Genomic DNA, 27,412 nt, shown 5'->3' on the forward strand with positions numbered 1-27,412 from the left:
GGCCTTTTTGAAATCCCCAGTTTTTATCTGGATTTTTAATAAAGTATGTCACCTTTATGTCAGGTGTGTCACTTTATCTTTTTTATTTTTCATTCAGCTGACGCTTTCGTCCATAGTGACTTAGAATAAGTGCATTCAATCAAGAGGGTAGAGAACAACAAGACTTAAGAAACAATGTCAAAGTAACTGAATCAACTATTTAGCGACTAATATAAACACATTTTATATATATTTAGCTTAAGAAAGCTGCACTGAAGTGAGGAGACATGACAACAAAGTTAGCTACAGCTAACGTTAACTTAATTCACTGTTTAATGCGTTCCTGCTCGAGAGAAACATCTTTTTCAAATATTTTCTTTAATTTTGAATGAATGAATTAAAGATTGACCACAGGGTTTGCTTAAGAGATGCCTTGAATCGTGGCAGTGCATCAGTGCGTGAAGAATATGAACTTTGGGGTCAATATTAACGAGTGAAAATAGCAATGACAATAAATCAACAGTCTCTACGATGTGTGGGAGAGCGGAAGGAGGTTTTTCCTGCCTGACATAACCAGGGTTCAGAGGTTAAATTCACATGCAGGTGGCCAGGTTGTTTTTTTTAAAGGCTCCATTATTAAAGCAGGCCAACCACGCCCTCTTTTTCAGGAACCTGAATGACTAAAAGCAGAGAGATTGAGACCGTGGTGTGAAGTAAATATATTTTCTCAGGATCTCGACGGATTGTGCTTGGCTCTGTACCACAACCCCGAACTGGAGGGACTAGAAACATTCCACGTCAAGTTCAATGCTGTCAGATAACGAGCTCATATTCACAAAATGTCAGCTTTTCAGTAGCTAAGATAAACAGCAGTGTTTTAGAGGTTCAATGACACGGCCTCGGCTTAAGAGCTGACTGCGTCTATGAAACCATGTGACCACAACGAAACAAAACGAAAATGAGCAAAACTTTTTTTTAATGGTGCCCCGTGGAATCGCTTCAATCAGAGCATTGAGAGTCTTATGTGTCCCTCCTCAGCCTGTCACTGCAACCTGCACGCCCGCCGCTGCCGTTTCAACATGGAGCTGTACAAGCTGTCGGGCCGGAGGAGTGGGGGGGTCTGCCTCAACTGCCGTCACAACACGGCCGGGCGCCACTGCCACTACTGCAAGGAGGGTTACTACAGGGACATGACCAAGTCCATCGCTCACCGGAGGGCTTGCAAAGGTAGGAAACAGGATATGTCAGAGGTATTCCCACAGGGTAACAGCTTGTATGGTACATGATCTATTTCCATTCATGCTACTTTATACTTCCACTAACTTTACTTGTTTAAGACGAGTGCATTGCCCATGTAAGCGTTTCTGGACAGAGGATGTCGCATGTGCACAGACTGTAAAGCCCTCTGAGGCAAATTTGTAATTTGCGATTCTGGGTTCTACAAAATGAAATGAATTGAAATGAATTAAAAAACATTTTGCCGTTCAACCATTTACAAGGAAATGGTGTCTAGTTTGGAGCCCCGTTGTCAACTTCCAGGTGTAAGTTATACCAATATAGCCCTAGTTGCTCGGACTAACCTGGTTCCTTGAGTGCTTATAAACATTCCGGGTGTGTCTCAATTCGTCGGCTGCGTCCTCATGAGGACACGTTAACCTCGACACGTCACTTCGGCTGCGACTGGGCTGTCCCGTCGGCTCCTCCGAAAACGCTCGATGGGCGCAGCCCTCCGGGCGCCGGATTGGAGGACGCGTCTGATCTATCCTTTGCAGCCCAGTATATCCCATCATGCAGTGCGGCCCGACGAGGATTTAATTCATTCCGGGCCGATGCAGGTGAAGTGGGAGTTCCCTTTTAAATGTAAGTAATAGAATGCACTTTAATATCTACCGATGGAAATGTTATAGTATATAACATTATATATATAACATCACATCTAAGTTTATAAAAATGCTTAAGTTACCGATGTCATTGTGCATCTCGTCTGTAGTTATTAGTGAAAAATCACTTTAATGCCTTAACTTTCACACTTTAGAGGCTGATATCTCACTGGGGGTGTGATGGTTTTATAGATAGTTTATAGTTAATTTTATGAACCAAAATGCATCAAATTGATTTCAAGAAAACAAGTTACGAACCTGAACTTTCACTTTCTAAATACAGGAACGTTACGTTGAGAATGAATACACAGAGAATCGGAATTTTGTTGAATTGCTCCTTTTTTGTCATGTCATTATGAACTATACATTTTGTGATTATAACCTAAACTGTTTTGTTTTGTTTTATGGAGGCAGGAGGAAGCAGCATCAAGGTGTAATGCATTCGACTAGCTTGGATATATTCTGTAATATCTTTACAGTTACAAAAGCTCATATCCTATGCAGGAAAAAAATGTATCTGCATAAAAGTTAATAAAGGTCTTTCCTGATGTTGTTTTTATTGACTGTATAGATGGATTTTCTCTGCCTTAAGATTGCAATATTAATTTTAGCTAAAAGTTCAGGGCTTTAACAATTTAAATGTAATTTCAAATGATCGAATGAAACATCAACATTGAATGGAATAACTTTATGAAGTAACTTCTTTATCTGCATTTAATAGGTTTTTCGGGATTTAAGGCATAGCTACTGGATGAATTGTTATCTCTCCACCCAAAAGAAGAAAAAAAAAGGATCAGAGAAAAATGACAGCATATAAATTCATATTTCAAAGCTCTTCAGATTTGCATTGGGGCCTTTTGAGACCAGACCTCTAGATTAAGAACGGCTGAACTAAACTACAAAACAGTTTTGAAAATAGATCCACCTCAATCAGCCAAACTCTACTTTTGATGAATTGAGTCCTAGCTACTATGTATGCTTGTTGATTTTGGATATGGACCCTGTGTTCTCTTTTCCCTCCAGCCGGGGCTGGGAAATACAAAGAAATAGTCAATCTTTTCACTTATGGTTTTATTTACTCATGTGTGTCACATTGAGTCATTGTTATTACTTTGAAGCTGTTTCATGACCAGTTAAAAGTTTCCCAAAGTACATGTAAGTAGGATTTTGAATGCAGGACTTTTCAGTACTTTCTCACCCAGTATAAATGTTGGTAAAGGGCACGTCTTCCACCACCGTCTTTTTCACACTTCAGGTATTAAAGGAATTCCTTTAAAAAAAGAGCCCCCCTGTCTTGCTGTTGGTGAACTGACCCGCGGAGCGTCCAAGCTATTTGGGGTCCTGGATCCCTGACAAGACAAATATAACAAACAGAGGTGTGAGCTGATCCACTGAACAGAGCGGTGGAAACAACTCGCTAATCACCCCTCTCATGCATTGATACTTATAGACATAGGCACCAAAAACAACACACACATACACACACACAGGTGTGAGCATACGTCAGATTCGAGACCAAAGCCGCCAAGGATTAATGTGTTTGGAGACAAAAGCTGGGGCTCCTTCTGTCTCGCAGCACCTCAGACGGGATCCACTGAGCAAACAACCTGAGGTGTCACTCAGCCGCTCCGGATGCATGCTCACTGGAAAAATATTCCATAGATGCACAAAATACTTTGCAATACTTTGCATATCTACGTCTGTGTCTGACCAGGTCACAAAAGAAAACATTGGTATCCATTTGAAAGGCTGTTTTGGGGGGAATGTATGTTTATAATCTGTTCATGGGGACTTTTTAAATGCTACTAATGTTATCTGCATGCCAATGCACATTTAGTGGAATGGTCTCGGGAGGCCTTGCCCCCATCTTCGGTACACCGCTGGCTATTTGAAACACAAAAGCAGCAAGATGATATTTCCTACCGCATGCCACTACCCGACTCCCCTCGCAATTCACTCCACTTTGCATGCATTAAAGAAAAGGCTGAAACAACATCCAAAAGAGGTTTTTTTAGATCTTGCTATTTTGTATCAGGGGTCACTGTCAATTTGCTGCATGTGGATAGTTTAGTGGGCGAACACAAGCTTGATAGATCGTATGCACACAAAAAAAACCCTTTGCTGCCTGAGAGCCGGTCAGAGTAACAGAGGTTCTCCCTTGGCCTAATGATGTAGCAACATCGATCAATCTCTGCAAAGTCTTTCCAAACAGCTGGATCTGTAACCCGTTCGAGCCCCCCTCGCCACACCCCCTTCACGCGCACAGCTTGGCGCTCTGGGATCAAATCGTAAACAGCCTGATTACAACGCTGCTCTCCAGGTAACAGGGCGATGTGACATCAGTTACAAACCATTATATTTATTGTTCAAATCAGCTAACTATCCTACCCTGCTGTTGTTGGACAGGATACACAGCACCGGGCCAGCAGAGCCAGAAGGAAGTCTGCGCTCATTCCCTGTTCCTTAACCTTTTAACAATTTATTTAATACATGGGAGGTTTAGCAAAGGGAGAAAAATGCCTGTGCACCTTGGTCTCCAGTGGCAGCGTGGAATGCCACATGCTTTATTTCCCAGATTAACAACTTCACCCCTCATCAAGTGCAGTGTAAACTTGGCTCTTGGAGAACGACGCCGGTCAAAAAAGATTTCACAGTCAAACTATTAAATGTCGAAAAAAGTCAGACATTTTTTTTGGAAAAAATAAGGTCAAAAAAATGTTTTGAAAAAAACAAACAAGTTAAAGCATATTTGGTAGAAGAACCCTCCCTTTAAGCACCTTGGAGCAGACTTTTCCAGGGAGGCTGAGTAGTGCGATACCCCTGTAATTAGCACACACTCTCTGGTCCCCCTTCTTTAAGAGAGCCACCACTTGGCACCGCCCCAGACTACCGAGCAATGTTCAAGAGGCGTCTAACCCAAGCCACCCTCACAACACCCATTGTCTTTAGCATCTCTGCACGGATCGCATCAAATTCCCCGGTGCTTTGCTCCTGATAATCTGATTGACTACCTCATTAAACCTCATTAAACCTCCACCAGACAAATTGATGATGATCTTTCCTCAGCCTCCAGCTCCGGCTCTACCAGAGAGGGCGCAGTAGTTGGATTCAGGAGTTACTCAATGTGCTCCTTCACCACTTGCCGTGGAATTACAATAATCAATGCGTGACAAGATAAATGCATGTATACTCATCTCAAGTTCAGCAGTGGAGACCACACATCTGAGTCTACTTATATTTCTCATATGCAAAAAACATGATGTAGTAAGCTGAAAATGATATAGATAGATGAAAATCTCTAGTTGCGCAAGTTGCAGCGAGCAGCAGAGGAGAGTGGATCAATACTCTGCTTGATCACAGGAACAAACTCATCAACTCTAAGTAGTTTTCTGCTGTCCAGTCACTGACTACATTGACATTATCCAATATACTAGTTACTGTGTAAGGCTCACTGGGTTTATCATCTGCATAAAAATTATAGGCAACATCATGATTTTTTTATTATCAGTCCGAATGGTAACAAAGAGAAAATAACAAAGGCCCTAGGACCGAGCCCTGTGGTACACCACAAAAGAAGTTAGAGGGATCAGATACAAACTCATTAGAGACATTGGAGTTTCTGTCAGCAAGGTACAAGCCCAATCCCATAGCCTCCTTATCAAGACGTTATAGACCATAACGTCTTGATAAGGAGGTTATAGACTCTGTAGACTCTACAGGGTTGAACACAGAACTGAACAGTTCCAGTCCACTAACAGAACCGTCTCCTCCTAAATATTGAATGAGCGTTGTTCATAAAAAAAATGCTTTTATAAGTATACCTAATATGTTATTCGCAAAAGCAGAAGATGTACAAATCCAATCAAAAACACTGTTTTTGTTTTCACAGATCTTTTGGTAGACGAGCATGTAAAGTAGCAGCCAAAAGAGAACTTGGGGAGAGACCATTGGACAGACTGAAATCTACTCTCTATAACTGTTCATTAGTTCATTGTTAGCTGATGGCTATTTTACTGCGTTTATACTTTCCATTTAACCCCATTTAAGCACTTTAAGAAACATGCTCATGTTGGATTCTTAGAGTAAATGAACTAGATCCCTGGAAAGAAGAGAAGAAAAGAAATCCCTATTTTATCCTAATTCAAGAAATACACTTGGAAGATGCTTTCACAATACAAATCAAGATGTTAGAGCTTAAAAATAAATAAAATAAAAAGTATCTCGTTATGTTCATGAAGCTCTATAAATTCAAACAAAAAACAACTCCTAAACTCTGCTGGACCACTTCAAGCTGACTCTGCCGGTACATACAACATATGCAGGGCTAATGGGGAGGCTGGGCTTCCACTTCAAACACTGGCTTTATGGTAAATGTTTGGCAGAGCAAAAACACACTCGCACACGCAGAACAAATTTCTCACATTTGAACGTGCGATCCACCAAACTAACAGCTTAAACAGACTTTGAAGTGCGTTCCACTTATCCATTAATGGGAAACATTATTCAAGCAGTATTTGCAAGGAACTCTTGGCCAGAAAGGCTCTACATTGGAAACTCAATCTGTAGAGCACACAGTCGGTCGGATCACGGCGGTGCAGACGACACAAAGGCTGCTCTCAAGGAAAGCTCAAAGACACACACACACACACACACACACACACACCCCGATCAGCGGCTGTGACACACCAGCATTCACGCGTACACACAGTCCAGCGAAACGGTGAATTATTACCATTAATCAAGCGGTTCGCTGGTTTGCGTGTCTTTAAGGAAACAGAACTAGCAAAGATTCACGTGGTCCTAATGGTTGGAGGGAAGCGGTGTAATTTGATTGAGGTTTTATGCTGGTTCAGGGCCCAGTTCCCCATCTGTGATGGTTTGGAAGTCAAACGCAGCCTGCTCCAGTGTGAATGAGTCCTCGCTAGGTTTTCGTGCGATTACTTTTTATTGTATGGAACATGTAGAGTCAGCAAAGCAGGGGCGGGGCAGAGACTCACTCCAGCCAATGGAAAGCCAAAAACACGTTTTTTGCAAATCACAATGTTCTTTTGACCTTCTCCTCACTCCTCCCCTTCCTCCCATTTAGCCTGTGATTGCCATCCAGTCGGGGCGGCGGGTAAGACGTGTAACCAGACGACGGGTCAATGCCCCTGCAAGGACGGTGTGACAGGAATCACCTGTAACCGCTGTGCCAAGGGCTACCAGCAGAGCCGCTCCCCCATCGCCCCCTGCATCAGTAAGGCCGACCTCCACAACCACCATGCATGTTAATCCAACAACCTCTTATCTCGGAACTGGTTCACCTTTATGTAATAATACACTTTTGGCCAGCAGCTCAATCAGGACTGATGTAAGTACGTTTAATAAGGGCAATTGTAAAGGGAAAAATCTCAACAATCACCTCATTAGTGACTTTATCTCCTTATAACAAGGAATCATAAACATCTTTTATGTAAGTAAAAGGCCCTGGACTCTAATGACTCGTCACGATGAATGAGGGAATGCTCAAAAAGCAGCACTAGAGATGCAGCCAAGGGGATTTCTGACTACCCCCTTTTGTCCATAAAGCCATAGAGAGATTTATTAACTATTTTTAAAACAGGTTGTGGCATAAATAAATTAAATATAATATTCCAGCTTTTACTAAAGCTAAAAAGCTAAAGTAAAGTATTTGAAACATGAGCAGACCCTCACAAACATTTAGTAACATCAAAGCATTATACTTTGATAATCCACGTTCCTTTTGCAGTTTACAGTAACATTAGCGTTGATTTAGTACATAATAGCACTCATGGTCTGTATTTAAGTGGACATATAGTCACCCTCACGTCACCCGTTGGTTTGGGACCAGGGATAGAGAACCTCAGCACATGGCCTCGAAAGAACAGAACATGCTTGTTATGCATGAACTCATGGATCACACTCACCTCCATATTTGAGGTATTTTTGAAAGCAATTTGGGGCGGGCACAACAGAGCCTGGATACACGGACCAGACGGGTTTTTCCCAACATGGCTTCCCTCACAATAAATCCCCAGAACGGATCCGAGGGAATGATGGCTGATACATTTATTAGCTGTATCTGCTGCCTGCAGATTCCAGGCCCTCGGCAATAAACGCCAACGCCTCGTAGGACCAGAGATGGGTCGCTTGTAGCTGCTTTGGCGAGGGGCATCAAGTAGCGGGCTGGCGCGGTCAGATAAGATAACGTGATGTCTGGGAGGACATGTACACACTAACAATTGTCCGCTGTGTTACCGGGGTTGACATTTCTGATAAAGGCCTGTGCGAAAGGTAGAGATTGATGTCGGCGGTCTTGTTTGGCGAGAACCCTGAAAAATCATTTAAACCTGTGAACCTGCTGGAATAGTGTTTCTCTCATTTTGCTGGGGAAGTAACAAATGTGGTGTAAAAGCCGGAGGAAATGGGTTTTTTGAAGAACATATTTGGTTTCACGTATATTATATTGAGATAATGCCTTTTGGCTTGTTTAATAGCCTAATATTACATTTTTGTGATCTCCAAGTCCCTGCCAGCTCTGTCTTTAACGAGACCGGCCACCTTGGCTCTCTGTACCTCCAACACACCACAATCCGGTGGGAGCGGAATATTAATGGAAAAAGCGCAGTGTTGTTACACATTATTTCAGCACATCTGTGTGTCAAAAATCAGCCGTCATTAAAAAGACATCCCATTAAATCTGTGCTCTGAGGGGTTTTCACATGCTGCTCTTCGGAGAATAACCAGGAAATTGAGCAACATATATTCCCCCATTGTATAAATTGTATTCTGTATGCCTTGCAATTTGATCACAGTGTTGAAATCTGTTCCCATCTTTGTCACAGAGATCCCAGTTGCATCTCCAACGGCAACTTACACCAGCTACGAGGAGCCGTCAGGTGAGAATGAGGAAATTTCTTTGGATTTCAATCCCCTCCATTGGTAGGGCTCTTCTAAATTCTTTTTCTTTAATTATTATTGTGTTTCTCAGCCTTTCGATCACTGCGCAGCCAAACCCAAGCAGCGGCTCTGTCCTGCATGTAACTGTGTGTCTGTTTCTTCCATCCGTCCGTAGTCGTAGTCTTCGACTGAGGCCTGTGAGGTCTGAGTGCCGCTGATGGAAACTCCAGATATTTTGCCAGCGCTCCCTGCGGCCTTGTTGCCTTGTTGCCTGTATTCCCTGCCTGCCCAGCAGCCTCCCCAGGGCTTCAGCCCTAATCTGATTACACGCTTCATTTGCACCAGTTTGTATTTCAATCAAGGCCGGCTGTGCTGACAGTGACGCTCTGCCCGACCTCCTTGTTCGTGCGCTCTGACAAGCGTCTCCTCGTTGGACTGCAAACCATGCGCAACAAAAAACATCTACCTGCAGCTTCACTTTAGTTTGACCTTTTAGCTGCTAAATAGGATCACTATTCATAGAAGTAATTGAAAAGAAACCACACTGCCTCAGCTAGTTATATGCATTTATTAATTTACAGTATTGGCTTTTAGCGTGACACAGCTTTGGTTGAATGGACTGAGTCAGTCAGCGTCTCACGAGGGTGGCGCCGCTGACTTCACTCCGCTTTGTTGTGAGGCCACTTCCTGCCTCGGTGACTGGTGACTGCGCGGCGTTTGGATTCCTGTCAGAGAGTCCACACAGACACCACCCTCCAAATTAGCAGCGGCGCGGCCCCCTCGGGACCCCCGCAGAATGAACGCGGCACCGCCGCGGGCGCACACACAAAGGGGGCGTTTGTCCTCGCAGCGGGGGATCGGACCTTAATGAGAGCAGCGGGTGCGATGGCCCGGTCTGCGCTGAAGGGGCTAATGGGCAACGTCAGCTATCAAAGGGAGGTACCACAAAGGTGCCCCCCCGGGGGCCGGCGGGAGATAGAGCGCCCACCCCCGCCCTTAAGGCCTATTTACATGGAAATCAGGCGTGCCCGATATGGACTCGTCAAATACATTTACTTTGGGATTTCCTCTTTTCTTATTCCTCCAGAAAGCGGCCAGGCATTCCACCAGAAACGCTTGTCTTTACATACATCAGTTCTATCCTCATCCCACGTACCACTCTTTTTTTTTGAGAGGGAGGAGAGGGGCGTTTTTTTCTTTCTCAATCATTACCCAGGCAACCTCATTCACACGGAGCATAATGGGGAAGAAAAGGGAAGACTGGACAGAGGGCTGGAAGAAATAATGAAGTTTGTCCATATTCAGGCGGGCTGAAAGGTCCCCTCTCTCTCTCCACTAGCCCCCTCCTTTCTCTTCAGACTGCCCAGCCCCGCTTTCCCACCCCCAACCCCCACCCCACCTGAAAAGAGCACAGGGCTTATTGCTCTGGGAGAGGCAGAATGGGAAGCGGGGGGGGGGGGGGGGGGCGGGGGGGCACGACTCAGAGATGATCTGGTTCCAATTCAGTCAGTCGGCGGAGAGTAGAGGTAACAAATGATTTCAATTTTTCAGTCCGCGCTCTGGTTCATCGCAAAGGGCGCCGACACAACGACAGCGGCGGCCATCGCTAAAGCCCTCTGGCAGGTCCAGGTGCACAAGCCCCGGTGTGCTTCTTTCTCCGGGGGGGCAGAACATTACACCCTCTCACCACCGTGTGGATTAGATGCCGCTCTTAAGCGTCCCTGCTGATTTTCTGCAGGTCGCCAACTAATTCCTCCAGTGACCTTCCTTTGTGCAGGGGTGTCCTGTGTGGCCCCCAGAGCTCACACAGTGCATCCCAGGACACTGACCAGGGAGCAAGGAGTGTAGATGTTGGGAGGAGTAGAGTAACAGTGTTGACAGACATGGTTTGAGCTTTAACCCATTTCACAGTGGCATGTGAGAGAGCCCTGGGCACTTGCTAACTACCTTTACCTCTTTCCTTTCCCCCTCTTCTTCCTAGACTGCGAGTCTCACTGTAAAGCCTCCAAGGGAAAGATGAAGATCACGATGAAGAAGTACTGTAAAAAAGACTACGGTGAGTGAGAACAATATGCAGGATTGTGTGCTGCCAGATGTCAGCCAGCAGTGAAGAGGTCAGAGGTCTCAATTAGTCAGACCCCGAGCGAGGCCTCAAGCAACGTCCTCGAATTCAGATTCATCTGAAGACATGTTTTTCCCTCCATGCTTTGGAAATCTGGACAGAGATGTTCAAGACAAAAGAATGCCTGCCAAAGCTCTGCTCATTGTGTGCATGATCCAGCTAATCTGATCACTCTAAATAGAAGGCCAAAGGTAGCATTTACGCTCAAATCATTATGAAAAGCTTATACTTTATGACAGAAACTAAACTTTAACGACGGCCAGTCAAAACACCTGTATTGTAGAAGACACAAATCATGAAGAGAGAGCTTCAAAAGGAGTTGAAATTAGGATTTTTTTTTTATATATGTTGGACACAGCCCGGCTGCATGTTTCCCCATGTGTCCAATCACTGTGACAATGCTAAGCTAACCGACTGCTGGCATGTGTTCATATTCCTTTAAATGCTGAACTCGAGAGAATACGGGAGGAGGGCACATTCACGTTGTACCTACGGCTGCCACCTTTTGTACAGAAAGGTTACGGGACAGGTGGAACTCTGCAATCCCCCGGTGACTCCTCTCCCACTGTCGTTGGTACTTTTGCATACCACTTCAGATGCATTGAAGACAACTTGGAAAATACGGGACAAACCTCCATCCTGTATTGATTCAAAAAGCTCGATTCCGTACTTTCAGGCACGGGTGGAAACCCTCTCTGTACCATTGTGGCAAGTGTAGCAGGCGAACAAGCCTAAAACAAGCTGTAGTAGTCAGCTTAGAGCCTGAGTAACGTGAACATAAAGCTTTAACCACGCACTCTTGTCACTGCGTAGGAAAGCACGTTGCCATCGCCAGATGTGTGACAACTTCTGGCTCCTTTTCTGTAGCCAGCGTAGCGTTAACGCCTGGTGGAATTGGCGAGCTAGCGAGCGGATGTCTGACCTGTGTGAATGATCATTACTCGACACTTCGAGCACCATCGCCAGGCAGATAGTAGGCCGGAGAGTGTTGAGTAAAAACCTGCTGCATCTCTTCTCCTGTCAAAGTGTGTCAAACGGTACCGACCACACAAGCACAGTGGATGCGTTCTGTGCAACACAGTCAGCCGAGGCATTAACCGAATACGTTACAGTCAGATAAGAGAAGCCAAAACACACACAGCAATCACATCATGTTGTAGATGAATCCACAGAACGAGTGGTGCAGCTGAAATCCATCTCACGGTGTAGCGGCAGATAAAAATAAACATCACAGGGTATGACGTGATATTTCTGAAAACGCCGGTGCCACCAGAATAAAGCAAAGACTTTGGAATCAGATGGGAATTTGTTGGTTGACGATACCGACATGTACACTGAAACCAGTACCGTACCTGCAAGCTGAACACATGCAGGGATACAGCCGAGGCCGTGGTAGAAGGCTGGTTTTCATTACTACTTTCACTCACACAGCGAGAGATCTTTGGAGTCACGGCACCATTAATCATGGCATCAGTTGGCGGTGGATAAAATTCTGTTATAAACACAGACACAAAAATAATAATGACTCTTAAATCTTTAATTAAATGTAGCACATCTCGTGTCATCCAGGTTACCGCAAGTATTTTATCATCTAAAACCACATGGGGAGTGCTTCTGTAAATAAAACTTCTTCTTCTTCACTATTAGCCCTGCTGGAGCTCCCTTGGCATCCCTCATGTTGATTGCTTTCAGATTTGACAAATTTGTCCCATTCAAGATCACTGTTGCTGAAACGCCATCTTTATGGACTTTAAAACTGCATCCAGCTGAAAATTGGCCGAATTCATTTGATTCCTTACAGCTTACAGCTGAGTAGACACTAATTCAGGCCATTTGTTGTGTTTCGCTATAAAAAGCCAAGCGCAGCCATTATTCATATTTTGACCGATTCAAATCTCAATCATTGGATCTGAGACAGACTGCGTCTATAAATCAGTCAAGCCGAGTCAGGCGAGGCGGGCGGTTCCTGTTGCTTTTCTCTGAAGTTCTCCTTGAAGAGAAAGAAAACAGTCTGGAAGCAGATGCTTCTGCCTGAGCCAGTGTGGCAGACATCGTGGCTTTGCATCCGCCTCGGCCCTAATTCATTTCTCAGGCCTGTCGCACTTGCTTTTGTTGGAGCTTCGGGGGTCTCTCTTCTGTTCTTTTGGGGGCCACAACCTCCCCCCAACCCATGTGTCGAGCGTTGATGCAGGGCCCCCCCGGGGGTCACGGGAAGGGGCCCTCTGTTTAAACACAGTTGTGCGCTGTGCCGGCAACCGAGCATTCCTCGGGGCACAAACAGGTGGTAAACTAGGCGGACGGTGACGGATTGCCACCCCGGAGAGAAAGAAATATGTTTTGTTTATTCAATTTCTGTTTTTCACCACCGCCGTAGCTACGGAGATGGAGGACACAGAGGGATTATATTCTCGCCTGACACCCTCCTCTGCACACACGCACCCTCCCTCCCTGCCACCGGGAGGACAATGAATCAAAGCGCCGCGTGTTTGCAGACGCTCCGGGATAGTGCTCAAAGGCAGGGCGACCCTCCCCCCCCCCTGCCTCCTAGGCCACCCCTCAGTGCTCACCCAAGGGTAGCAGGTCCCTGATCATTCACTCAGCCGATAACCTCAAGGGACAGGGGCCTCAGCACGTTAATTAGGCGAGCTCTAATTTCATTAGCCCCTTTGCTTGTTGGTGGCATGCGGTGTCAAGCTGCAGCACACCGCCCAAAGAAGATAAACCCAGCTGGAAGCCCCCCCCCCTCCCCCATTGTAAAAGAGCAGGATCATCTCACACTCATTGCCTCTCTCCCTCCCTCGCTCGCTCGCCGACCCGTCTCCCCAAACAGTGTCAGCGTGCACCGATTGGTGATGGATTGTCGTGCTCTCAGTGTCCCTCTGCTGTCCGTTTGGCGGGTTTGGGTTTCGATGCGCTCCGCGGGGCTGAGAGCGCGAGAGAGGAGAGGAGAAAGCTGGACTGAGAGCCTGGCCCGTGTCATGGAGCCTCCTCGGCCTGGAGAGGAGTGCGCTATCTCTGCCGGATTCTCACGCCGCGAAGTTGGACGGGGCTCTGGGAGCAGAACCCCGGACAGCTCATGAGGTCGGAAACACATCCCGATTCTCCTGAAACTTTTTCTGTTGCTGGGAAGACAAATAGCGCCCTCTCCCCCCCCTCCACCCCTCCCGCTCTCGCCCCGCGCACCCTTTATGTGTCTGGATGAAGGAGAGGGCTGCGCTGAATGGCAGGGCTGTGAGAGCTCGCTCTACTCAAGCCCAACAAACCTTCTTTCTTCTGAAATTGTGTGCGATTTGCACCGTGCATCGACACACAAACCCAAACACCCCACTCCTCCGGTTCCTGGCAGCGTCTGGGGGACGACCGATGAGCCACGAAAGTGATCATGTTCAGCCAGAGAGGGAAAGGGCTAGATATGAAGAAATTGACGGGGAGGGATGTTGTCATTACAAGAGTATTCTATAATGTGTGATCCTTGTGTGTAGAACAAAGCAAAGCAGATATAGCTTTCACAGATAAATAGATAATAAAAGATAAGCGCCACATCCAAGTGATAGTCACTTGAGTCTTTTCCATCACCTAATCCAATCTTCAGATCGGATTCATTCTCACGGCCGTGGGCGAATTCCCACATGCACACTTAAGCGTTAATAGCACATTCCTAGCTAAACCCACGGGGTGAAGCACTTCACCTCGAGCACAGATTAGCTCCATCGCTGCCGAGCTGTTGGCCCCTTGTTGCAGCCAATGAGGTAACAGCCGCTCCGTCTGACGGAGAATCCGTGAAGGAAGCATTACTCATTTTCTGGTATGAAGATATCTGAAACAATTGGCGTTCCATTAGTCACCAGGTCTGACTTGATTTGAGTTTTGATGCTCCGAGTCCAGCTTAACACTTAACAGACCGATTAGGGAGGATTTGTCTCAGAAGTTTCATTGTTGGCAGATGTGGGAAAAAAAACAGTTCTCCTTGGGCCGTTTTCTATCTGCATAAATAACCCATTATCAATGTCTTCCTCATTGAACTAAGCCTGCATGGCTGAGCCTCTCTGACGTTCTCCGCCATGAACTGATCTGTGTTGGAAGGGTGAGGGTCATGGGGGGGAGGACGGGTGACGTTACGAGTCACATTAATATGGGAGTTTCATCTGGACTTTTTATTCAACGCTGCATAAAAGTGTTAAAGTTCATACCAGACTGCCCTGTTAGATGTCAACACTAGGTCATGTTCCAAAGGTTTCCACGTGCATATGTAGAATCTGGAGGATTGGCCAATAAAGGTTTCAGGGGGTTATGGTTTAATTCAGGTAAACGGTACGTGTGGAGAGCAAAAGTTGTGGAACGCTTTGGCAGAAATGCAATATGGGAAACTAACATCTACAGACAGTTATTTATTGGGTTCAAAACATTATGTGAAACGATCTGGTTTTAGTTCTCAAACCCAACGTCACTCTACCTCCTCAAGTTGTACCGGGGTAGACATTTAACCTCTAATCTATCATCAGGTTCCCAGATCAACCCAGGGGTGCGAGGGGATCGAGTATCCCTGGACAATGATACGTCCGTGTTGGTGTTGTAACCCCGGCTTCCCTCTTCTCTTCCAACAGCTGTCCAAGTGCACGTGCTAAAAGGAGACAAGGCGGGCGAGTGGTGGAAGTTCACCGTCAACATCATTTCCGTCTACAAGCAAGGCGAGCACCGCATCCGCCGCGGCGACCAGCTGCTGTGGGTGCGCGCCAAAGACGTGGCGTGCAAATGCCCCAAGATCAAGCCCGGGAGGAAGTACCTGCTCCTGGGCACGGACGACGACTCCCCCGGGCAGGGCGGCGTGGTGGCGGACAAGGGGAGCCTGCTCATCCCTTGGAAGGACCTGTGGGGCCGCCGGCTGAGGAAGTTCCAACAGCGCGACAAGAGGGGAAAGTGCTAAAAGTTGGCAGAGGGGAACGCAAGAGCTTGAGGGGGAGATTGAGGGAGAAAGGGGGAGGCTAAACAGCGTCTCCGCTGGGGAAGGATGCGATGAGGAGAGGCGGAATGGGAAAAAATTAAAATAAACTGGAAGAATAACAAGATAGAAAGCCACAGGTGAGAAGTAGGCGAGATGGGGGAAGGACTGAGTGCTGCTGCTCTGCGTTGGAGCGAAGAGATTAGTGATCCTTCCCTTTTGTTATTTAGGACCTTTTGTGAAGGAACTCGTTCTACAGTCGCTCGCTTTCTGTTCGTCTTGTCCTGTCCTTGCAGAGTTTGCTCCTGATGTTGCAGATACTTCACACCCTGGCTATTTTACCCACGATGCCGTTGTTTTTTCATGCCCCTTAGCAGTCGGTTTAAAGAGCAATGCATCTACTGTATCATTCTTTTTTGTATTTTAGGAGGATTTGTCTCCGCTGTGCCATGTAAAGTCTTGCCAGGTTGAATGTAGAGACTTTTTCTTGGCGTTGAGGAACTATTATGAGTTGCTCCTGTAATCTGCCAAACTTTGGGTATACTGTTAACAGTTAAAAGATTGTGGATTAACTTTGTTGGAAACCTTCTCTGCTCACATGCAAGAGGGTCGCCTCAGAGAAACAACTTGGCTCAGTCGGCAGCAATGATCCCGTCTCTGCTTGGCGCTTACCAAGAGATATATATCTATTTCTACAGATATAGTTATATCTATAGATATAAAGATATATCTATATATATATATATATATATGAACTGTATGTTGATGCATGTAAAGTAACCGTACGTGCGTACATAGATATTATGATGCTATAGAGATATAGAGTAGATGTGTCAACCATGCACTTATTTTTACTAGTTTTAGGACATATGAGATATGTTCACCAAGAAAAAAAAACATACGTACTATTTGATGCATACAAAAAACCCTGTACAGTTCAAACCCTGCTAGCCTCACTGATACAACAACTACAGTTTGGAATAATGTTTATTCTGTAATATAGACCTAAATAAAAGTTGGATGTCCCAACGGATGAAGTGAACCATCACTTCATTTATAAAAAAAGAGAAGAGATTATTGATCAAGCAACACTGACTCACGTATGCATGCTCACCATTTATGTAGCTGACTACTAGCTAACAATGATTGTGAATTATGTACACATTTGATTTGTATACAGTTTTCAATGTTGTGGGAAGATAACCTGTGGAGTGATGAAATATCACAGATGATTGTTGTGTCAAATGTTCCCTCGGAGCGACCTCTGAGGTCTCCACTGTCAAGACTTGGTACTCAACATGAAGGCACGATTGTCTGCGTGTTATATAGCTGTATAGGATTACTTTTTGTTTTGTTACACATTAACCAGATCTAGTGAACTGAAACCACGTTTTTTTTAAATAATAGAGACTTAATAAATGACAGACGGATAATTTAATATGCGAGGAATGTCTCATGTTTACGTGAGCAACCAGAGGATCACAAAACGACTCGGTTTACACCTAGAACACACACGTGGACACACAAATACAAGGGTACACTCAGTACTCTGTGCATCATACTGTATGTATTTGAAAACTGCACGGCACTCAGTCTGTGCCTCCGTACCGACCGTCTTTTTCTTGTCACAAAGATAACAACCAAACACCATGAATATTATTACCTGAATAATTATCTGCTTATGTTTATACATCAGCTTGTAAATGTTGTTTAGTAGTGTCCATTGCAAATGGTTGTGTAATGTCTTGTAATACTAATATATTATGTTTATCACAAATGAATATATTTAATGACACATGAGAACAATGTGGCTTTTGTGGTTTTTACGTTCATTTTTTACTTTTTGCATTGAATTGTAGACGGCTGTGATGAAAAGTATTGATCCGTGTTTGACCATTGAACAGCCTTATAGAACTGAAAATTAATTCATCTGAAATAAAGCTGTGTAAACAAAAGACAAAAGAAAACTGAAGATGTTTCCAGCTGAATTGATCTGTTTTTTTCCCACGCCTCTTTAGAATCAAAAGGTGTCATAATTTTTACAGCAACATTTACTCAAACAAAGCAATACTATTTTTTGTCAGTTGTGTTTTGTAATTTAAAGGCCAACAGCATGAGAAATAGCTTATACCCTCCAAGCCCACGAATATACACTGCAGGAAAACACAGTGTTTATAGAATGCAGTGTATTATTGCAATACAACAGTTGGTTTTATAGAGTGTACGTGCAACGTGAGAAATGTATAAGGGGAACAAATGTGGGTTTCAGAGGACTAGAAGCAAATTACACTTTAAGTTTTAATTACAGAGAATATATTTAACATTTACTTGTTGCAGTGATATTACTACTGTAAAAAAACAAGTTGATATTGCAATGATGGCTTCATGACATTGATAAAAAATGTATATATACATATTATTATTATTATTTATATATGTTTGCTAATTATAAAAGGTTCTCTTTTAAAGCGATAGCCACAAAAAATGACATTAATGGTTCTTAAATGAATGAGGATCAGTGGTTAAATTGGGGGTTAAGTAAATCAATTCAAATATATAGTGCCAAAGAACGCTGACCGCGTTCTGCCACGTGTGTTGGATCCCGTGCATCTGTAAACTTCACAGACAATAAGCACCGATGGCTATGATGCAGGCATGGTGCTAAAAGGGTCTGATCCAAACCGCAGATGTTATTGTTGTAGCTGGGAGGTTTTTGGCGTCAGTGGAAACCCGTAAACTTATTCTTGAGGGGGCTTTACGCGAAGACACACTACTCTGAACCTGCTCCCAGCGAACGTCTATCTGTCTTGGCTTTAAGATATTGACATGGCGCCCTGTACAGCTCGCTCCAGAAGAGGGCCGTTATGCAGTCGCTGTTGAAAGTTTAAACGGCTGGGAGTGGCACCGGTAATGGAGAGAAGGAAGGCAGTGAGGCATCAGGGGATGGTTGTTAAACGGGTCTCTCAAACCCTGAAATAATTTTGGATGAGAGAGTTGAAAACTGGGCGTGCGTGTACTTCCTGTTCATTGTGCGAAAATATGAGGCTGGAACAACAAACACGAAGACGTGATATTAACCGAAGCTTTCGGCCTCCATACACCCTCAAAAGTGAGGACGAATGATGGTGTATATTGGAGCTTTCCAGAGGAGTCCCTCTGGGTGGAAAGCCATTGTTTCCCTGATAACAGGGAGCAGAGTTCTCGGAAGGTGGTTCTGTACCGTTATCGTGTGGTACGCTGCAGCCACAGCCAAGGACAAGGGCAGGCTGCAGCGCGTCATCCGCTCTGCAGAGAGGGTGATTGGCTGCAATCTGCTGTCTCTCCACGACTTGTTCACTTCCGTGCACCAAACGCCAAGTCAAATTCCATGTATGTCTGACACATAATGGCAATAAACGATTCCTGATCCTGTAGGCCCCCGCCATCTTACAGATGGCTGGAGAACGGAAATAGGGAGCGAGACTCCCATGACATTTATTCTATGTGTCTGGAGAAGACAGGGTGGAAAAAAGATTGAGACCATAAAAAATATAAATTAAAAGAAACACCTGGAGGATCTGACTTTATGGTCTTTTCCTTATTGTTCTTTGCCCCCTTGGTTTTCTCCAAAAGACAAGCGTTAAGCGTTACGAGACCGCTGCAACTTGTGCTTAGTTGAAACAACATCCAATTCCACGCGCTGCGTTTTAGAAGTCCGCAGGGACATTTGGTGCGCCAATGACCAAGTAGGCTCAAATCACAGCCTTCAAAAACACAACTTTACAAACTTTCTGCAACAATTCCCTCCGTCTGAAAACAATTGTTCTGAAACCATAAATTACACGATTCTCCAGCTCCTTAGAATGTATGGAGAGAAATGACCACCATGGTGGGACAGGAAGCATCACAAGCGGCGGGATCCCATTCTCGCAGATCTGATTGAAGGAATTCACATAGTTCCATATCAATCTAATCGACAGGTAATTACAGTGTATTGACGAGACATCCATTGACTGCAGTGTACAAAGGTGGGGGGGGGGGGGGGGGGGGGGGGGAGGAGGCAGAGAGAACTAAGTTGTGTCACGACCCCATCTCCACGAGTATGTTTTCCTGTTGTCTGTCTCTCTTTGTGCCAGTTGCCGAGCAACGAGGACAACGCGGGGAGTTATAATAACCCGTGCCCCCTCCCACCTGTGCTAATCAAGCAATCAACACATCTGGTCCTGATCATCGTCACTACACTACTTAAGCCGAGATCCGGTGCCTCCGGGATCGTTACCATAGTCGTATGTGTGCTCGTGTGTCAGCGCATTCATTTCGATTACCCTTTTTGTAGTCGTGTGCTTACCTATTTCTTCTTTCTCTGTCTCTAGTTCCTTCAGCTTGGATTCCGTCAACCACGGCAGGCAAATTGAATTGTCTCCACATCACAACATCACCGGGGTTCACCTGTCTGCACGTCGGAAATACCACCTCCCGTGTTCAATAAATACTCCCCTTGTCACCACCTCCCTTGTGAAGTCTGCATTAGGGTTCCCACTGGAGACCTGTGATACTAGCCGGTTCGAATCCCGGCTGCCCCATGTGCCACGTCGAAGTGTCCCTGAGCAAGACACCTAATCCCCAAATGCTCCCCAGGCAAAATGTAAGCCATGGGTTAAAAAAATGCAATGTAAGTCGCTTTGGATAAAAGCGTTAGCTAAATGACATGTAATGTAATAATACTAAAGTGCTTTAGTTGTTCAGGAAGATGGAGGAAATGGAGAGGGGATCACAGCAAGGACTGATGTGCATTACCCAATGCCACCATTTCAATCCTCCGACGTCTCTCCCTAAGTGCCACCACATTTTGGGGGGTCGGTTGACCATTTCAATCAGGTTCCAGTCAGATTTGAAGTCTGATTTTGTGCAGGAGATCTCTACTGCCGCCACTCCAGCCGGGAAACTACACACATCTCAGGCCCCTTTGTTTTTTCGAAACCCACTTGAACCCCCTGCTCCTTCGTCTTAACCCGCCGTAAAAAGTAGAGCCACACCACAGATGCAGTTTTGTTTGCCTCTTAGCGCCCGACTAAACGGGGAACAATATAACAGTGTTTTCTCAGCAGACTAAATGTATCTCTAGACTCTGTTTGCCCTGCATCACGCGAGGAGCCGGGGAACATCACAAGCGCGTCGTTCGCAAATGACTCGCGCAAAGGTGAGCATCAAATAACCCATTTCATGCCATCAAAACAAACCCCTGCAGTTTGGCCTTTTTGTGGACATAATGCGAGATGCCGACGCGTTTTTCACACGTCACCTGTGTCCTCCATCTGTCCAAAGGCCACTCATCTGCTTCCCAGCCTTCATTCAGTGGAGCAGGACAAAGAGTGAAGCACCTTTGGAGAAGGAAGGAGGGCCTAAAGAGGTACTTGATATCAGCCCACTGCATGACCACCACACACACACACACGAGTGAGACCCCCTCCCCTCCCCACACGCAATAAAACATACATGTGCACACACAACTTGAGCCCCCGCTGCCACCATCACCACCTCTTCACCTACTCATTCACTCTCTCCCAAACTCTCCATTTATCGCTGCCATGCAATGCGCGTGGTTCAAAAGCTGGGTTTCTGGCTTTCGAGACTGCAGCACAAAGGCTCTTCTCACGCTTCCTGGAGACTAGAGAGGCCTCCGTCCCATCCTGGATAGGAGAGCGCACACAGACACAGTTGGTCCTCTTTTTCACTCATTACCATTTCCATACAGGATTAAGCCACTTGGCTTTTGGATGGCGTGGACTATATTTTTCACCCATCCCAAGCCGACCCCCAATTACCCCCCTCCCCACCCCGTCTCCCAACCGCATTCTGAAGGGCCAAGTTAAACCATCAGGTGGGCCATCAGCTCATAAACTCTTTTAAATGTCCATTCACGTCCGCTGGTGGATGGCGGAGTGGATGGAGCTCATCGCCGTGTGCGCCGTAAGGGGAGTCCTTCAGTCGCCTCACAGTAGCGCCCTGTTTTCACCCTCCAGGCTTTAACGGGAACAAGAGGACACCAAACAAAGTTGAACAGACTACTAAATGTAGTTCCCGGTTTTTATTTGCTGTTTTAAATGTGACTCCAAAGTCGCAGTCCTCAAGATGATCATTAAGTCGAAGACCAGTTTCTGGTCTGGTCTCTTTTAAGTAATAGCCCTCGTCTGTCTTTACACTCTGTGATTGTCTTATTCGTTGTTGTAAGTGATCGAGTTTGCCGTTTTTACGCTGTCTTTATCATGATCAATGCAGCATGTGTTATAATTTGTAATTTGGGTTCTCATTCAAACGAGCCTTACTGCTTCCCAGTAACTCTCCTTCAGCTGAATCAAGTTACTGCAAATGCAAATCAAACCTTTCCTTCTGCTGGTAGTTCCCATTAAAGTCAGTCATGTGTCATGGGAAGCGTAGACGGGGCCATAATATCAAGAAAACAAAAGTTTAGAGCTACGATCCGCCTTTTCATTTATGTGAAAACCTAAGGATGTATAAAAGTGTAAATGGATATACGGTATTCAGCAAGATGGAAAACCACCAGATACAAATATGAAAAAGAGACTACGGAAATCATGAGTTTTCCTCCTGACTGGTTGGCTGCATCTTCCTTTCCTTTCTGTCCTCCACCCACCCTTCCTTCCTTCCTCCTCATCCGAATACATTAATATCTGAAAGTGTTGGCTCCAACCAAAAATGCTCATGGGCTGAACAAAGTGCAGAGTGACTTCAGAGTCTGGGATCTTCAAATAAACCCTGCCTGGGTGTCATGGCGACCAGGAAGTGGAATTAACTGCTATATTAGCTGACCTTCATCTTGTTGTTTGTCTCAACCTGCCTGGCTGGGCCCAGGGCCTGGCCCGTAACCACGGTCTCCAGGCCCAACAATGTGGGCATTTCCCTCAGCGGAGAAACACAGGCCTTGGGGGTTTACTGAGCAAACAAGACGAGCCCTGCCAAACACTCCTCGCTCCCACATTTCACAATCACTTTCTACAATACCCCCCTCCACCCCTTCTCTGCGCTCGTCCATCCACGGAGCTCCCCCGACCACTTCTGGTTCGAGTGTGAGACAGAAATGTAGGGAAACCGAGCGCTGACCTACGTCCAGATTTAGAGTTTGTGTTGACGAGGCGGCCCCATAACTCTGTGGACATCTCGCTTTAGCTTCCAGAGAGAGAGAGAGGCAGCGATATCCATGTTAGAACTTCTGCATCAAATCTAAAAACTAGTTGAAACGTTGTGATGCAAAATCTTACAACCAGACGGCTAGCTTAGCACAAAACATGAAAAAAAGAGGAGACTGCTAGCTTGGCTCGGTCTCAAGCTATCGATAGCACCTCTGAAGTTCTTTTGCTTTTACGATGAATCTTATTCAATGAAAACGTCTTCATGTGCTCGTATTATATGAGCAGAAACTGTTGCGCTTCTTTTCCACAAGCTGCTCGTTTTAAGGGTCTGGGTCTGCTTTGGCCATTAGTTCGTATGTTGTTCCATCCTTCAGAACGTGACGTGAAGGCAGAGTTAGAGCAAAGCGGTCCTGAGTTGCTTGTAAATCAGGCCACTTGCTTACTCGGATAAATACAGGAAGACATCAAGCGCTCAGGAAACAGAGCGGCTACGTAAAGAAAGGCAGAGGGCTACAGAACGAGACTTCTGCTTTACTGCAAGGCCATGACTTCTGTAGTGAAACATCTCAGAATACAACAAATCGGTGTCCACAAGAATACAACCAATACAAAGTTAGAAAATAAAATGTACATCTCCTTTTGATTGCCAAAATCCCTCCTCATCTGGTATTAAGAAGTGCACGTAGAATGTCAGAGATAGGACAAATCAATACTCAGGACCAAAGAGAGGATGCAGCACCTCCTGTTTAGATACGTGGTCTGATGCTGCCTTTTGGTCAACTCTGTGTGTGTGTGTGTGTGTGTGTGTGTACAAGTCACAGAGGGGACTCAGATTCAATCTTGTAGCGGCATCAAAGTGGGGCGGCCATCAAAAGCCCAGCATCAGCATCGAGGATCAAACGCACCTCAGTCGCAGCAATCATCCGCTGGGTCACAGGAGGAGGACCGGGGTCAGATGACACACACACACACACACAATTCTCCTTCAAGATAGTGACCTTGGGTTATCTTGGTGTATTATTGTAACGGTTATTATTTGACTTCTAAAGGATCTTTTCAAGGAATGGTGGAGGGAATTCAAATCATTCAGTGCATGTGTTCATTTTGTGTTATTGTTACAATTGTTACTTTTTGCAAAATGGTCCAAACGTGACACACTGCGAGGATGATGTATATTGACTGTACTTGTACAGCACCTTTCTAGTCTTTTGTACTAATACTAACTTCAGCCTGCTAACATGCTCACAGTGACCAAGCAGAGACACTGATGTTGATAAAATTGGGGGTTTTCTAACCATCCATTGAGTTATTCTCTGGCAGTAGATAGCAATAACACTTAAAGGGTGCACCCTTTTATTCCTTTTATTGATCCCCAATAAAGTGTTTGTGCAGCAGCTGGTGCAATTGTTGCTCTGGATAAACAACAAGGGATGTTTTAGCATACTGCAAGCATTCAACATGTCCTCCAGGCCCATCTAAAAGGGAAAGCCCGGTGGTCCCTGCTGCGAGTGACTGACCGGAGACACGGACCGCTCAGTCCTTCGGCATCACACTTGTCCTTTGCGGCAAGGAAAGGAAAACAGCTCCTGACTCTCATCCAATCATGTTTAAGATTCCTGACAGATGTGTGCTGTCTGCTCCCATCTGGACAACAGCTCATTTTTCCTCGATGAGAGACAGGAACAAATGTGGTAAACTTGCATGACCGTTTCCCTTTTTTTTTAACCGATAAAGACACCAGGACTGTGAAATACTTCAACAACGGACAATAATTCAAGTTTTTGCCGCGCAGGCTGGTTCACGCACACGATAAGCCGCCGTGTCTGTAAATCAACAGGTCCCACATTGGTTTTGCACTCAACAAGCACTCCACGTTCAGACCAATTTACCTGCTAAGCCGTCCTTATGCAGCGTTGATAAACCGAGAAGTTCTTACGACACAAACTCATTACCGGAATGTGTTGGTGCATCTTAATTCGTGTGCATCTCACAGCGGAGGCCGCGAATCAATCTTTTCCCTTGTTAATAAGCAGTGTCTAAGCCTGTGTCCTGCAAATTAAAAAAACAATTAATTCTAATTAACTCTATAAATATTTAAAAAAGGTTTTGATTACATCATTAAAACAATGTGCAGTGTGCCATTGAGATGTATTTGACACCACTGAATGAAACGTTATCTTTTAGAGGGGAAATATTTACTTTGTACTTAGGATTATAGTTACCACGGACATATTCATGGAGTTTGAAGAAGCTCACGAGGCTCCAAAGACTCGACTACACAGCCATAACAAAAATAGCAAACGACCACAAGAAGTCATAAAATGACCAAAGATATGCGCAGAACCTCATACAAACACAAAGAGCAACTAAAAAGAATTATTGTGTAACTAGTCATCATAATTTCACTAATCTTATTAATGTGCACTTCTTTTATTAAACTGTGCCACATCCCACTCCCACCGAAACGTTTCCACCCACACCTGGAAGTTTTATAGTTTGTATTGCAAATAATGGCTCTGGATTGAGTCACTTTTAATTTTTTTTCTCATTCTCTGACTCATTCTCACCTCTGTTGTTGTTATTAAGCGATCCTTACAGAGGCCTCACTGACCTCTTCCTCGGACTATGCTTGTTCTCTCACGTGGGGAGGGATCGCTCCCACTAAGCCCCTCCGACACCGCGGATGCGAAGGATGTGTGCGATCCGTCTGCGCTTTGATCCGGAGAGAACTCGAGGATGTTACACACAAGCAGGGAAAAGGGTGGCGTCCCATTATCTGTGCTCTCTGGACTGCGTCAGTCTTCCGGTCCAGCGTGGGGACTGTTGACGGACACATTTCCACTTTGATTTCCACTTTAAAAGCGTGGGTTGGTAACATTGGAGAAAGTCTGCCATTGATTTTTTAGTTATTCAACAGAAAAACAGGTTTAGAGTGTTAACAACTCTATGCCCCTGAAAGTAATGTTAGCTAGCCGCGTTAGCTTTAAGGTTCACTGAATCTAACCAGAGATTTGATGCATCAGGATGAGAAAGCCTAAAGGGACGAAGCTGAGATGAGTTTGAAACAATGACCTTCTGACGGAGCAGGGTTAGGGGTGGGGGGGTAAGGTGGGGGTAACTCAGCTCGACAGCTGAAACACATTGAGAGATGGTAATCATTACCCACTCTGAGTAAGACGTCAGATCGGAGGATCAGGGGCGCACCAATCATGAACGGCGGGCCGCAGGCACCAGTGTTTGATATATACGTGACTTTAACTGGGGCGGGACGATCGTATGGAATAAAGTGAGCCGCCAATCCCTTCGGTTAGACGATCTCACCTCAACAAGAAGCACAGTGGCAGCAGTCTCCATCTCGACTCGACAAACAACAAGGACCACGGTGTGTGGAACCTGTACCCTCTGAATTCCACGTGCGTGTGAAGCTCGGCCGGGTTCCCCCCCGCTCTTCTCTCCGGGGAAAATCGCTGCGAAAAAAACCTGACGGACGTCTCACTCTTCCCAGCATCTGGCTCTCAGAAGTGTCTTGCGAACACATGGGCCCATTAGTTCCACCTCCGGGTGGACTCCCGCCCGTTCCACACTGATGTGATCTCACGAGGGGCCCGGGCCGGCCCTCCCCGGGGACCCGTAACCACCCAGGCACCAGAACAAAAAGCTGGGAGCTTACGCACTCTTCATGGCAGGTGATTCCTTGCCCTGTTTTCCAGAGCATGCGGGAACTTCAGTGCCCCACACAGATCTCATCCTCGGCTTGCTCGTGTCTAACATGGCACGTAGTTGGAAGTGTTGGCCGTGGTCAGAGACAGGTGACCCCGGGGAGGGGTCACTGAGGTGGGTGTCTAGGTGTGCTTTGATGTTAGGAATCGACTGTGAAGGAGAGAAATGTGCTACTGTCTCACCTGTAACTGCTCGCCAAACCACAATGGAAAATAACAGAATATTCCTATCAGACAAGGTGGCCCCTCCTTCCTTGGTTACTGTTGCTATACTACTGTCGGACAGAGATAGACTAGTTATGTCTTGGCTGTAATTAAAAACTCATATAGCTTCATGAGTTGGTTGAAAGTGAGTTTTAATATTTCAAGCTGGCTCACATTTCAATGGGAACCTTGTAAACGGTCTTAAATTGTTAGTTACTGCACCATCTTCCATCCTCTGTTGAAAGTCCATTTACAATATGAAACTCAATTTTCTTATATATGCAGTGTACAGCCAGTTTTCAGAAAAAAAGATGACTAACGGATGTGTGAGAAATATAATATCAATGAGTTGTTAGTTAATAACTGTGAGCTAGTTAGTCTGACATGCTAACCATTGCAGCATGCATTAGTATTAGAAAAACCCATATTACAGTCCACTTCACACTCCCCTAAATGTGGAGAACGTCAAGCTCGGTGAGCTTGTTGTGCTTAGATACTGTTGCTAAGGGGGCAGTTGTATTCAATAAACCTTTTTCAAA

General features: G+C 45.4%; 2 protein-coding genes across 3 annotated transcripts in view; one reads left to right on the forward strand and one right to left on the reverse strand.

Moving 5' to 3' along the window:
• Positions 1-17,215, forward strand: part of ntn1b (netrin 1b) — a 34,665-nt gene extending 17,450 nt beyond the window's left edge. For both annotated transcript variants that reach the window (XM_037476464.2, XM_037476467.2), the window contains exons 3-7: positions 1,018-1,206; positions 6,946-7,095; positions 8,705-8,758; positions 10,741-10,815; positions 15,486-17,215. In XM_037476464.2, the coding sequence (XP_037332361.1) occupies positions 1,018-1,206; positions 6,946-7,095; positions 8,705-8,758; positions 10,741-10,815; positions 15,486-15,805 (788 nt within the window). In that variant the 3' untranslated portion in view covers positions 15,806-17,215. The remainder of the gene's footprint in view (positions 1-1,017; positions 1,207-6,945; positions 7,096-8,704; positions 8,759-10,740; positions 10,816-15,485) is intronic.
• The window catches only part of LOC119220435 (phosphoinositide 3-kinase regulatory subunit 5-like), a 66,616-nt gene that overhangs the window by 25,990 nt on the left and 13,214 nt on the right, over positions 1-27,412 (reverse strand). The gene's annotated exons all lie outside the window — the stretch shown is intronic.

The sequence above is a fragment of the Pungitius pungitius genome, chromosome 12 (assembly GCF_949316345.1).
Source record: "Pungitius pungitius chromosome 12, fPunPun2.1, whole genome shotgun sequence".
NCBI classification, from domain to species: domain Eukaryota; kingdom Metazoa; phylum Chordata; class Actinopteri; order Perciformes; family Gasterosteidae; genus Pungitius; species Pungitius pungitius.